Raw genomic sequence first — 15,189 nt, 5'->3', positions numbered from 1 at the left:
AATAAATATTTTTGCCATGTGACAATGACATGTCATATGAATTAATGAATACATGAATGAAAAGCAGCCATGCATACACATCGTCCCTTCATTCTACTCAATCACTGGAACAGCAGAAAAACTGGAGTCTGTTAGGAACCTTCTTTTCCTCAATAACAGATAGACATCACACACACACACACACACACACACACACACACACACACACACACACACACACACACACACACACACACACACACACACACACACACACACACACACACACACACACACACACACACACACACACACACACACACAAAGTAGCAGGGAGGGAGCACCGTGTTGGTAAAAGGCTCATCCATTATTGCCTAAAAGTCTTGGCTTTCCGCTGTGGAAACAGACCAGGATCATCACTCATTTTAATGGAGGCGCTGCCACTTTAAGATGCACCACAGTGCTGCAGATAATACCAGAAGGTGAATGGGCCTTATTTAGTCCAGTTACAGTGAGGGGGAGTCGCTTCCAGAGTGTACTGCAGCACACACTGTTATATTACTGTGCCATTACAAGAAACACCCATCAAACATTAGGCTTAGTTTAGACACAGCCACAAAACAAAGAGGCAGAGAGACAGTGCATCCACATCCCAACATCGTGGCACTGTCCATGGTGCTGAAAGTTCAGTCTGTCCCCAGACTCACCACTGGAAAGAAGACCCTGTGTGTGTGTGAGTGTTTCCACCCTGACAGTATAAGCCTCTGTGCTTTGTGGTCTCTTCTCTTCCCATTAATCCATCCACAACCTCCATTGTGTCAGAGCGAAGAGAGGGAGCGAGAGCAGACGTCAAGGACAGGCCAGCGTTCGGCGCACAGGGCCTGCTGCATTGTTGAGCATCCACAATGCGTCGGATCGATGGTCTAATGTTTGTTCGTTGTTAGGCTAGTTTCGAGATATTCACCCAGTGGGTCGCACTTGCTAATGACTTGACAGCCAGTGGCACTGATGTCAGGGACTGCCTGGAGGAACCAGAACCAACCAAGACAGAGGTCTTGTAGAAATAGATTGGGGAGTTATTGCTTTGCTTTTTTATTTCTTTGAGTCGTGGCTTTTTTCCCCATCCTCTGGTTTATTCTGTTCCCTTTGTTAACTCACATTCTGCGCCTCTTTTGATCTCTTGCTATCTTTTTGATTTCATCTTGGTTGCTCAGTGTTCTCCGCCTGTCTGTTCTCTATCTGTCCGTCTCTCTGCCAGTCTCTGCGTATCTCCATATCTCCTTTCTCACTCTCACCGTTTTCTCGGTCGTGACGGATGCAGTTGATTGCTAGATCAGTCAAACCATTGAGGCCAGTTAAAACACCCAACCGGAGTCATTTAGCATCTCTCCAAGTCATCATGAGCAGCGCAGACATGTTAATCTGCACCAAACCAGCCCTATTAATAAAAACTCAATACTGGCTGCCCTTTATTAGACTCGTAATGAAATATCAATACCATCTCCCCTCATAGAGCGCATCGGTAAATAGAGCCTCCGATGAATGCGACTCTCGGCACATTCGATTAGATCCCGTCACATACATCAATCTGGAGAAAGCAGCAGATGGCTGAAGAAGGCTAATAAGCTCGAGCTTTGATGAACGCCTTTTTCTTTGGTCAGGTGAGGAAAAGTGACTGGAGCTGAGCCAGCAGGTGGAGCTCTCACACAGTATGAGATGTGGCTGATGCGTGCTCTCCTGCAGGGTTATATCACTCATCTGAGAGCAGTTGTGAGTTTATGGCCCTTCTAGTGCACACATACACATCCGCTGACGCTCCAGTGAGTGGGAACAGGTGGGACACTCTTACACCGCGTAACCACGTGCACGAGGACACCGAGCGCACACACACACAGAGCCAAGCACACTCTGCTGTCCAAAAGTATCTGCCCGAACAAGCCAATAAAGGGCTCTCTAATGAGTCCTACAGAAGTGCTGAACAGAAAATCGCTCTGTTAGATCAGAGTCCAGCGCTGGCAGGAAATAAAGCCCCTTGTATCACGACCAACAGCAACAGCCGAGACTCCCCCAAAGGCCTTGAGCCTCACGGACTTAATCTGTGGAAGATGAAAGCCGTGAGAGACCAGAGAAACACCTGTACACACAGCTTCACCAACTATAAAAACCCAATCCGAGAACAAATGAGGTTGTTCACCAACCAGGAGACTGAAGAAAGAAATAGGAAAATGGCTTAAGGCTATCATTGTTAGCTCCCCTCCGACAAGTCAAAGCCAAGCAGCACACGGGACCGGTGGAAAAAGCTGGCTGCTCATGGTTGGGAAGCAAATGGACTTGTTCTTTAGTGAGAAGAACAAAGAAGAAGGTAAGGGAAATAATGGTCTGAACATGTAAGGTGGTGTCGAACAAGAAAATGGAGAGGAGTGATTTTCTGCCGAAGAAAATACAGTGGTGAATTAATTATACCTGAGCTGAGTGTGCGTTTCCACTTGGCGTGCCGTAAAGGACCACTCAGAGAGTAAGAGACTTGCTTTTACTTGTGTCGTTTGAGGGTTGAGTTCAGGCCTGCCAGGCTCCGAGTGGCCACAGTCATTAGCTTGTCACTTACAATCCGTCTCAGATGGGCCAGCGCTGGTGGCGAAAACTGTGGAGACCAGCTCCCTTCCTTCTTCTGACTACACTCGTTCTCTACCTCAGTCACCCACAGTGTCAGCGACCCCCACTACAGTTTCAGTTCAGTTTGCTTCTATTAAATTTACTCAATTTGATGGTATTCAACTCCACTTCATCTGATTTTAATTCAGTTCAGTGACACATACAAGTTGCCATTGAAAAACTGTAAAGTTCAGTTCACGTCTACACACATATATTCAAATTTCACTTCTTTTCCCAGTTAGTCCCAAAAATATGCAGAGAAGTCTGTTTTGTCACCATCTTCATCATCCACCCCTCTCTTCATCCCTCTCAGGGATGTCTCTCAGGTTGAGTTGAGGACAAAAACAGCTTCAAGCTGGTTTGAAGAGAACAAGAACCAGGGTACTGTTCCCTAAAAGCTTTTCTCTGAATCCCATTGTAGAGACAGTCACTCATACGTAGGTTCTATTAATCTGAGATACAAACTCAGAATCCACTTGATTAGATACGCCTGCACATTTACGCAAACAGCTCAGAGTCACATACTAGATAAACAAAGGCTGTGAGTCACATGTGAATATGACTCACATATTATTATAGTTTATTCTTTATTCTGTGAATAAAGAATAAACCACGCAGACAGGGCAAGACATTTAGTTAATGGTCCTACTGACCATTACAATATAACAGACAGGACACGATTAAGCAAATATTGGCATGATCAACATGCTTTTGCCAGACTTGTTGGCACAAACTGAAAAAAAAGGGAAATGTCAGGCATCTAAGAGAGAAGACAGGGGAGCAGCAATCTATGACATAAAAAAAGAGGCTGCAGCCACGCTGACGTTGAACTAAATGTTAACGTTGGCAGGCTAACATGCTAACAATGGCAATGCCAACATGCTGAAGGTTTAATGTCTAACACGATCACCATCTTAGTTTTACATGTTAGCATGCTAACATTGGCTATATAGCACTAAACACAAGAAGGGAGATGGAAATGTCAGTAATTTGGGAGGTATTTGGTCATAATCCAAAGTAAATGGACATTTAAAGGCTGATGCATTGTTAGAGAACTGTGAGTGGATCAACAAAGTTATTACAATTAAGGGCAATCCATCCAATATTTACTAAAAACAACAAATGTCAACCTCATGGTGGTGCTAGATGAAGGCTATTATCTGGGGTCATCACTAATGTAATTAGGAACATGTCTGGGGTCCATTCATGTTTATAGCAAATGTTGTGCCAATTCTTTAAAGAGAGAGATATTTCATAACATAAATACATACAAAATCTGAACTGCTAGAGGGAATGTCAGTGTATCACCAAAGTCATTAGCATTCAGCTTGCGGGGAACATATCTGTACAACATTTGATGACAGTACATCCAGTATAGTTAAGATAGTCTAGTCAAGATATTTCAGTCTGAAAGCTATGCTGTCTACTTACAGAAAGAGACGGAATGTGAGAGATCGTGAATAAACCTGTAAAGAGGTTTAGCACAACTGCCTCTCTGGTAATATCTGAAATAATGTTTACATTTCCGTCCAGTACTGCAGGATGGACAAAGCCAAAATATGTACGTTTTGAAGGGAAATGCTGACATGTATCACATGGATTTGAGATAACCTGGTATTAGTTTTATAGGTAGACTGCAGGATTTTAGGCATGTCTTGTGTTGATACAATGGAAAATATTTTGTATTTCTTCTGCCAGATCATCCTCCCAAAGGGTCCTTATGGGGTCCAACATTTGTGGACATATTGGGGAATTCTATTGTAAACAAATGAGACAAAGCCCTTTAAAGAATAGGCTGGTAGCGAGAAGTCATCGAGGGATTATTCATGGGAAAAGAACAGACAAAAGAATGGATTTGCAAATATCTGTTAAGATTTTGCTTTGGTAGTGAATATTTATCCGAGAGCATTGACCTAAACCCAGACCAAAATAGAATACAAGAGAGGGCAGAGAAACATGGTTTGAAACTAGAAGGGCATAAGTGCAACGATTCATGTTTTCTAAAGACAAAACAAGGTCCAATTCAATACTTCTTCGGTGCACATAATGAGGTAGATATTGAGTGGATGTTTTCTTGATTGAATGTGGGCAACAAGCAGTCAACATCCAGCTGCATGTATTCTCCATTCAATATTCTCCATTCAGTAACCCCCTCACAATCTTCCGATGGCTGTGCTGTCTGGCTCCTGGAGCTTTGGTGCAAGGCGAGGCGTTAACATAACTCAGGGTCTCTGAGACAATAAAATCCCAGACCCATTTAGGATGCCTGACGTCCGCTTGTATCCAGTGGGGCTCTGCAGATCGTAATAGAGCCAGGCTTTGGGCACTCATGTCCTTGAGGCAGTCCAGGCGATGTCCTAATCATCAGCCAGACAGTCCAACCTAGAGCTGGCATCGGTCCGGTGGACGGTCTGGCGCCGGGCCCCACCACACCACGCCAGACCGTTCCAATCCAGGGCTCATGGGAGATTGAGACAGCCTGGGGTAATGAAAGACAACAGCTCTGCCTGCCAGTAGAATCGCAGCCATGGAGAGAGGGCACAAAGGGAGAACATCCACGCCAGCTGTGGCACCCTGACATCTCCCGCTCTGCTACCTGCTGCACCAGACTCGAACTTCATTAAAAATGTATTCTCACGGTAGACTGATAGACGACTCTATTTTGGGTACAGCATATATACTGTACAAAAAACTGTAGGGGTGGAAGAAAAAAACCGATTCACTTTGCAAAATATTTTTTAATGCCTTAATCGGTGTAATTCAAATTCAATTGCTTTCTTTTAGTCTATGCAGGGGTAGGATGAAGTTACTGCTTTTGTAGTTGTAATCTATGAGAAACGTGACGTCATATGCGTTTCAAGAAAAACAAAGCTGAAGCGAGGCAGCAAAAAATGGCGGATGGTCCGAAATCTGCGGGGATATGCCCTGCACCCTCACATTTTAAATCCAAAATATGGTAAACACGACACATACAGTAAAGTATGGAAACACTTTGGGTTTCACACATTGTCAGAAAGAGCTGAGTTCGCCGCGGCTAAAGCAAAGCTACATGTAAACTCTGTCATTGACAGGTAGCGTTATCATTTTGCAGTAACGTTAATACATCCAATATGATGCCTCGATTACGGTCAAACCAGCCTTCACTCACATCTACGCGGTGAAATCCACCAGCACTACAACTGCAATGTACCCACTGACATTTATGTTAAATGCATGCTACCTGTGTCCGTGTTAAATTAAAATAAATAATTACTAAATAAAAAAATTATAAATCTTGTAATTTGTCACAGAAATGTCTTTTTTTCTTAGATTTAATTCCTTACAATTACTGATACATTTGAATTCATGGGAACTTTTTCCCATGGTCTAGTGTTATTAAAAGTTTTTAAAAAATCGCAATGAACTGCAATATCGAATCGCAATACCTGTAGAATTGCAATACATGAAAATCCTGATACATATTGAATCAACACTGGAGTATTGTGACAGCATTGAATTGTTAGACAAGCATATTGTCCCAGCCCTATAAACTGTATAAACTCTAACATAAACCTTCACCGATTGCAATTTAAATTTTTACCCAAACCTTTTAAATGCAGCACATCACAAAATCAAACCAGAACCCCACATACGAATAGCCATGTTCTATTGTAGGATGTATAGAGTCAAACACACACGTATTCGCCTTAGCCCGGCTCGTTAGCTTGTGTGCAGGAACACAGTGGAAGCATGTGAGGTCAGGAGAGGAGAGGGGTTTGCAGGCGGCGAGTGATGGAGAATAATTGGTATTCAGCGGTGTCAGAGGTAAGTGATACCAGGCTAACCTCCATGTACCCCCTGGTCTCCTCAACACGAGAGAACCTGCCTCACCCCCTAATTAGCACATGAATATTGTAATTAGACACCAGCATGGTGGACGAGGATGACAATGTGTGAAAGAAAGAGATGGGAGAGAAGATGTGGAACGTCAAGTTTGTGCAGCAAAGGTGTTTATAAAGGTATTCAGTGTCCATACCGCGAATATGCACATTCATGTCGTTGTGTAGCAGCGTGTGTATACACTACTCTGGTTGCATGGATCCAGCTTGACACCTTGGATCTAATTCATCATATCTGCTGCTCCCCCTCACTCTGTTTGAGACTCACCGCATCTAAACAACAAACAGAACTGCATTGGAGTATAGTGCATGCCAGCACGTGCCCATGTGTCTGAGCACGTTTGTGTGTTTGCGATGATGACCTTGACAGCAGGTGGGTGAACTCCCAGGTGTGTCCCAGTTTTAGTGGGAGGATCAGAGGCAGGTGGGACTGAGCCTGGCTCGATGTGTCCAGATTAATGAGCTTTCTCTCGCTCACATCAGCTGCTACTGCTGCCGCCAGGGCCAAGCTGGAAACAGGGACACAGAACTGGCTCGCACTCACTTGACTCATTTATGTTGTCCCACAAATGTACGACGCTATCATGCCATGCCAGCTCCGTGAAACATTTGAATAAAGAACGAGCATTGATGTACGGTATTGTACTCTTCTGTTATCGAAATCTACTTTTGTTCTTGAGATTTTAACCGTAATTATTCTCCAAACACGCTCCATCTTACTGTTGGTAAAATCCAATTTTAATTTCAAAAGTGTTGCTTGGCCGGGTTTAGTGTCGAGAGGGACCAGTGGGACTTCTCAGAATATAAACATTATGAGACACACTCAACGCTGCTTTAATGTCGGTAGTAAAATCAGCCAACTAAATTACGAGGATGAGATTATCCTCATAATGGCGGCATATGAAATTGAACGTTTTCCTGTATTTGCCAATTGTATTATTTTTTTTTTAATCTCGCACCACAGAGACAGATAAGAGAAGGTTTCGCGTGCATGTGTGTGAGAGAAAGGCTGCGGGATGAACAATCTGCCATGAAACAATATACGGCCAACAGTCACCTGATGCATCTTGGGATAAACAAAAATCGACCCAGCGTGACCTTCCTCATTAGCAGATTAAGACGGAAGATGGAGCAGATACAATATGTGTGTTGTGGTGGTGTGTGGGTTGGTGAACAACCACAGAAAGCAACACGCACACACATCATCAGTGGACGAGACAAAAGACGGCAGTGAAGAGAAAGCTCCCGCAACCTCGTCAGCAGAGCGGTGCTGGATTTGCGTTGCCATTATATCCGCCCTGCTCTACGCACTGAGAAAAAAACACGAGATATTAGCCTGCCGTTCATATTTCGACACAAATGACATGAACGAATGAATTCATTTGGTGCTTGGTTTGTTTTATTTGACATTTTTAACAGGGCGAAAGCTGCTGAAAGTAATCCTGACTTTTTTTTAAGGTTTAGTGACATCCAGGGATGAAATTGGGATTCGTGAGGCAGGAAGCGCTGGATTTACAGGTTGCTATTTAATAGCATTGTGCATCCAGAAAAAGCAAGCTGATGGTAAACGGATGTTGAAAAAGAAGACCTTCATGTATAGGATTTTCAGTTCATTATTTGACAAATATTTAGGGAAATTAAGTTGACTTGACGTTTTCATGGAGACACAAGCAGCTGTGAAGCACAACCCAGCTGTGTTTTGTGTGCGTGTGTGAGCAAATGATGTGGGATTTAGTTCCTGCAAAACTGCTGTGTGAAATACTACGGTTCTTTCTTTAGCAGGGGGCACATCGTGGGGAGAAGCTCGGTAGCTGGCTACCAACGTAAATCAAGTAAGTCCAAAATAGAGTGACGATGGGCATCTTCGTCGCTGGGTGGGCAAAGAAATAGCTCTACATTTTGGAAAACATGCTTATTCCCTTTCTTACCAAGACTCAGGTAGGAGATTGATACAAATCTGAAGCGTGAGCCAGGATACATTTTTGACTTTAGTGTAAAGACGGGGAACAGCTTGCCTCTCTCTGTTCAAAGGTAAAAAAAAAAACCTGCTCTGGTCTGTCTGGCTCTCTACATTAAGCCCTGAATGTATCATACAAACCGTTGAAGGCCAAGAGAATAATAATACGACATCAAGTCACTGACTTGTATCTCATGGCTATAGGTGGAAAACAAATGAGACACAAATGAGACGCAAAATGATCGAACGGTGAGAGTAACAGGGACACAACGCTGACACTGACCTCTCTGTCCAGGCCGGCTGCCACCGTCACTATGTCTCCGGTCTCGCTGTTGATGGTGAACATGTTGGGGATGGGACTGTGGGGCGACTGTGACAGGATGCGGTAGCGCACCATGCCGTTAGCTGTGGTGGAGTCGTCCGAGTCGGTGGCTGTCACCTGCATCACAGATGAGCCTGTGGAGAGAAAGTTAGTTAGCTGGGGAGACTCTGATAGAACAATCTGAAAAGTAGATGACGGCACTCGAGAGGGTCAAGTAGGGTCGAAAAAAAACATGTTGCGGCATTCATTAAAATACGAAGATGTGCTTTTCAAGGTCTCTTTGCTCACACGCGTTTTTAAAATATGTATGGCACAATGAAGGTCTCCCGCTACCGTTAATACATTTAAAGAATATCAAAGAGAAGGAAGAGGGCTCAGAGAAAACTCAAGTCAATCAGACTTTGCTAATTGCTGTGACATTCTCTGTTCTTTGGCAAAGCATCTTTTAGAGCGAGAGCCATTCCAGAGCAGAGCACGACAACACAAACAAAAGCTGTTAAACAAGCCCCGTTTTTCAGGATGCACTGTTCTGTCATCTGTATATAGAAAGCTGGTGCGGCAAAGTTTCCACCTCTGCAGAGTCCATTTAGTAATGAGCAGCGCTGGGTCTTCTGCAATTTCCACCATCCATTATTTCAGCCTTCAGCGGCACCGTGGCTGCCCTTAATGCTCCGATGCTCTCTCCCCATTTGTCTTAGAATCACGGATAAACACTGCCATTGAGGGCAGACAGCACAGCACTGGCCAGGCGGAGTGCGTGTGTGTGTGAGAGTGTAACGAGTGTATGTTTGTCTGCGTTTACTTACAGGTATATGTGTGCATCTGTATGCATATGCACGTGTGTGTGTACGTGTGTGTGTCTTCACAGCACGTATCAGTGCGAGGGGCCCCGTGGCCCCGCATCTTCCCCGAGCAGAATTATTGATTTGCACGAGTTTGTCAGCTGGGCTCACAAATGCGACCAGGCAATTAGGAGCACTTTGTGCTGGAAAGAGGAGAGATCACCTCGCCTCTCTCAAAGGGTTCTGTGAAAATGTCACTTTCCATCAGGCAGCTATTTACAGGCGGCTGCTGCTGCAGCCAAAAAAAATACTGTCAGCTCGCAGGAGGGGCACAGCAGAGAGAAGAGATGGCTGGAGCACTAATATGCTTAAATGAGAAGACAGTGTAAGGAGAGAAAAACGTATAAAGGAGGGGAGACAAGGACATAGGAGCTGCTGTAGTATAAAAAGCCGACGGGGAAACAGAGAAAAGGAGAGAGTGGTAATTATAACGCCTACATGTTGTAATTTTGATAAAAATGTTAAAAACATACCACTGTTTTTATGTAAGTGAGCACGAAAAAGCATCTCAGCAGCTAATGCATGAGCACTCTGGTTACCTCAGTGGGCACGACGGTGGGTGCCATGCTGACCCTGCACTAAACCAACAATGTTCAATTAGCACATCAAAAGCAATTCAGATAAGTCACAAACCCCCCCCCCCCCCCCCAAAGCTTGTATGTTTCAGTGTACAGCAGAAGTAAGTTTTGCCTCATAAATGTAACGTCTCAGCCGAGCCAGCAGAGCTGCCGGACTGGCGGCAGGTTCGCTTGTCCCTTCTGGGTCTGAGCAGTTACAGGTGTCTCCATTCCCATAATTGGGTCTAGATGGCACCATCATTCCTGTGACAGCCTGTATGGACAGGATAATTGTAGCCTCGAATTCTATTTCAAACATCATTAAGTTTCTAAGAAGGATTTGTCACTTTTTTTCCAGCAATGAAAAGAAAAGAGTCCAAGGAAGAAGAAGAAAAACAATTACGGCTATTCCACCGAGGACAGCGTCAATATATATATAATCAGCCTTTCCAGTCCCGTAGGGAGGGAGAGGACGTGATGTTGAATCACATGTCAGTGCTGCTACCTTTCACTTCAACGAGGAGGATTCAGTGATATGATGATGGCGCGCTTTTACATCCACGGAGGGGCGGCCATGCCTAAAAGGGTTAATCTCTGAGCCTGTTTAATTCCTCTTTAATTTGAACACTAATTCCAAATCCTAATTGCTTTTCCGCCAAAATCGCTGGAGCTGAAAATTTAACTGGTGGCAGGCGCGCATATTGTCGGCCATTTTGCTCACGTGACTTGAGATCACCGGTGAGGTCTATCTGCTGCGGAAACATTAGTCAGCCAGAGTCAACATCTGCCTCCCAATTACAGGGAAGATAGAGGAGAAAAAAAGAAGGAAGACGGATCGAGATAGACAGCAGTAACACACACAGATGCAAAGATAGGAAGCAGAGGAGGAAATTGGAGAGCAGAAAAAGAAAGTGAAGGCGAGAATAGAGGTGAGGGTTTATAAAGACCACTAAAAGCAAAAGTACAAGGGGAAGTAAGGGGCAGAGAGGGCAGGGGATGGACGGAGTAAGAGGATAATAACTCTCATCAGTGGAGGGAAGATAGAGGTTGAAGAAGAGGCCACCGTACAGTGGATAGAGAGCAAGAAGGTTGAGAGAGAAGGGAGGTAAGAGAAAAGGTTGAAACCCGGTGAATCTTGGGGGAAGTGATGAAGGGGACACACAGTCTTCACACAAGGGCCTCTAATTGAGCCCACTACTCTCCGACAACATGAAGACAGAGTAAAACCATTCAAACCGTTTAAAATAAACGAGGTCAGAAAAAGGCAGCATTTCTAAATCGATGCAAAGGCCAGATCAAATGCTCACTATTCACTATTACTGCATGAGAGCCGTGCCTGAGGAGCATTGCTACCTGTTTACCCTCCTGCAGGCCGACGCCCGAGCCGGTGTGGAGGGCAAACAGCCGAACCTGCAGAGGACTCCAGTCCGTCACACAGAAAGGCAATAGAGCAACTACATGGGAGGAGTTATTTTTGGATGTCGAGGGTTTTCCGGTTACTTGTGAAACTGTTAAAGTACCTATTTATAACACTTATACCTACAGGTGCAATTAATTATCTGCTCCGCATTGCTTGCGTGTGAGCAAACTTGTCAACAAAAAAGAAGGAAACTGACACAGAGACAGTTTTTTTATACCAAAGCGACAGCGCTAACCGCTGAAGCTCTGTGTCGTTAAAAAATTGTCTGGCTCGGCACTATGGACGAACAATCAGGACCACAGTGAGACACACCTGCTCACAAAGTCCAGGCTCAACACTGATTGAAATATCGTTGTGCTTTTTCACCTCCGCTCGCCTCCATCACTGCATTTTTCCCTCCTGTGCCGATCCCTAATTACCCCCCCCAGGCAAGACGGAGAGGGAAAGTCTCTTAAACCTCTCTGCAACTGTTAGCAAACTCTTCAGGACAGAGCGGGAGAGAGAGAGCGAGAGAGAGAGAGAGAGAGAGAGAGAGAGAGAGAGAGAGAGACGCAGCGCACCTGTCCCCCCATTTGGAGAGCAAATCGACTGTGAGAGAAGGCACTCAGCGGCTGGTTTTGATCTTGCACTCTCATTTAGGGAGGCCCTTTTTTGAGGAAGACGCTCCATAAAAGGGAACAACTTGCTGTCAGAGTCGGGGGAGAAGGGGGAGGGAAGGAGAAGGACAGAGCGTCACGGGGCAGATGTTCCGAGTACACTGCAGCATCACAACGTGAGGGCTTTCTGAGGAAGTCACGTCATGTCAGCATATCTTTATGCGAGGCCACTAAACACAACGCAGGGGCCCTCTCATGCATCAGTCCAGAGGATGTTACAGCAATTCAGATAATTTTGGTGACCTTGAAGAGGCGAATGTGTTTAATGTATATTTCTTTTCAATGTATGTGTGTGTACTGTGTAGCTCTTGAGCTACAGATGTTTTGTTTTCATGATACTCAACCTATTTGCACACATTTAAAAGGTTTATCAGGTTTCTCAGGATAATCCTAGTTTCATATTGAATCCCATTTATTCCTCATTAACAAGAGGTGAATGTGCTGCGATAGCTCATTTTGTCATGCACTGTTTTGTTACATTTGATTACCTGCACAAATTAAATTCTATCAGTCACAGGTTCACGCGGTGCTGAGCAGGGGCCCGGAGGAAGAAAGCGACAAATGAAGCCGTTTCACACTGATCCCGGCTGACGGCTTGATCGGATCTCTCACTCCGTAACATCTGGTGACGGCGATAAGGGCGGTTCCCTGTAGGTCTCCCTTCTTTGATGGTTTTTACACGGCGCTAGATGTGAAGATGTGTTGTAATGCTTTGGAGAACCTTTGATATCGGTGTCTGTAGATACAGAATGTGATACCACTGCAGCTTTACACATATCCCCCCTCTGCTTGGCATTTAGGAAAAAAAAAAAATAGGGGCCCAAGGCTTTTTATTAAACAACTATCCATAATAAAGGGTTGTTGCTGTTCCACTCATTTTCAAAACATTAAACACTTGAAATTATTCTATATAGTTATATACATCTTTCTGCTGAGACAGGGCCGATAAATACGTCTTCAACTGAGCTCTTATTCGGATAATAAAGTATAAGCATCGGCTGCATGCCATCAGGACATTTTCTTAAGTTTAAAGCATTTACACTTAGTAGCGTCTTATCATGCAGATCATTTCCTTTTTCTTTCCTTCTGTTGAGAAGTTTGTCTTCAGTTTGTCGTCAGAGGTAAGTGAGAAAATGTGTTTTTAATTGCAGGTCGGTTCTTGGATCTGGGTAAAATAACCTTTCAATACATTTCATGGCACAAGTTTTATGACAACCACAACTCACTCAACTATTGCATCTCATATTAGCATGATTTTTTTTTGCAGTATTAAGTTCTCCGTGTCCTGATGGGCACAAGCAGTGCATGGCTACCATAGATGTTTGTGACTGTAACTGTATTTTGTTGTGAATCTTAAATAGGAATATTCTTTAATGTTTCACCGCTGTTTGAACCTGCTGTGGGCAGTGGGAGACAGAGAATTGAGATATTCCAGCAGCATCGCTGGACACCGCGCCCCGAGCAGAACCTGTCAGCTGCAACGCTGTGATAGGTTTCAAAACACCACCTGTAGGCAGCAGGGAACGAGAGAGTGTCACCTGGAGAAACACCTGAGGAATTTCCATGGGTGTCTTTTGAGTCCACAGACTGATTGATGCACACTGGGGGATCTGTGAAGCACAGGTGCTGTAGAGGGGTCAAAATAGTGAATAAGTGTAACAAATAAATAAATACATAGAACAGCAGCTAACATGCTCTTCAGGACTTTGAAAGGTAAAGACTGAAAGAGAGAAAATGTGATAAATCCAAAGAATCTGAGGCATTCCCAAACCAGAAATAAGTACTATTTGTGCGTGGCAGTGCCTCACATTCCTCTCCATTCAACTTCAGATAGTTCTTTTATTTAGTCGTAATATTTCGTGTTGTTGCCATAGGTTTTGTGATTCTATATAACAGGAGTTTCTGGTGTGTAAAGAAAGGTGCATCCAAAACAGTTTAGTCAAAGTCAGAATTGATATCAATTAATGCTTGTTATCTAAACTGCATTTAGGGGAATTTTAAGGTGAAGAACTTATAGGAAAATGTGTTAACCACTGAATTAATTAAGCTTTGTTGGCAACTATTTTTCAATAAAACCTGTCTACTGATCCAGCAGGGAGGAAGAGTAATGCTATGTTCACATTACAAGCAACAAAACGGTCCAGTGTGGCCAGCTGCATTGTAAATGAGTCACCGTTGAAATGTTGCACCCGCGCTCGTGGGATGTAGTCATGCTGTTAAATAGGAACTGGGTAACAGCAACAAAAACACATCGACAAGTGTCGGCCGTCAGTTTGTAGCTTCATGGCACCGACTTCCATTGAAATGACGAGCAGCCAAAAAAACAACGGGGTACTTTTATTGTGAAGACTTTAGAGGAAATTAAATGTGTTTGTCCACCGTTTTCCAGCCGCTCCTTTGATCACAAAATATATTGGATCGTGATCTGAAGTGTGGACACACATATGTGGACACAACTGAGTTCTAATCTGGTGCATCCGATCACAAAAGTCATTTAAAAAAAAAAAAGACACGTGTAACCCGCTCTCTATCTGCGGTACTGCTGGGTGCAAAAAAACAACTTCATCAAAGCTGTGTGGAACTTTCACTTTCACTGGCGGAGGATATATGAAAGGCTTAAATGGGCCAGAAAAGTATAGAATGTCTCCTGAAACCGACACTGAAGATGAATCGCAGTCCTTCCTGTTTTCTTCGGCTAAACGGGCAATTAGGCCAACATGGCGTTGCGGCCATTTTTCTAATTAAAATTCATCAATTCAGAGACCAAATAGCAAAAGGAAGCTCCGCACACATTAAGCTTCTCTGACACAACTCTCAACACCGTCATCCACCAACAAATGTTTCTTGGCAGTGATTGCTTAATGACGAGCAGCGTAATTATACTGTACACAGTGTAACATATTTTTTTTGTTAATTGGTACCACAG

The 15,189-nt window shown here is 44.0% G+C and overlaps 1 protein-coding gene across 1 annotated transcript in view; it reads right to left on the bottom strand.

Annotated features, from left to right (window-relative positions):
- The window catches only part of cdh4 (cadherin 4, type 1, R-cadherin (retinal)), a 55,613-nt gene that overhangs the window by 18,174 nt on the left and 22,250 nt on the right, over positions 1–15,189 (bottom strand). The window contains exon 4 of the mRNA XM_076096283.1: positions 8,750–8,922. Within this exon, the coding sequence (XP_075952398.1) occupies positions 8,750–8,922 (173 nt within the window). The remainder of the gene's footprint in view (positions 1–8,749; positions 8,923–15,189) is intronic.

This window comes from Anarhichas minor, unplaced genomic scaffold (genome assembly GCF_050575085.1).
Source record: "Anarhichas minor isolate MPS153535 unplaced genomic scaffold, ASM5057508v1 ptg000021l, whole genome shotgun sequence".
In the NCBI taxonomy this organism is placed as follows: Eukaryota; Metazoa; Chordata; class Actinopteri; order Perciformes; family Anarhichadidae; genus Anarhichas; species Anarhichas minor.
The sequence above is the reverse complement of the archived record's forward strand: the minus strand, read 5'-3'. Positions and strand labels throughout refer to the sequence as shown.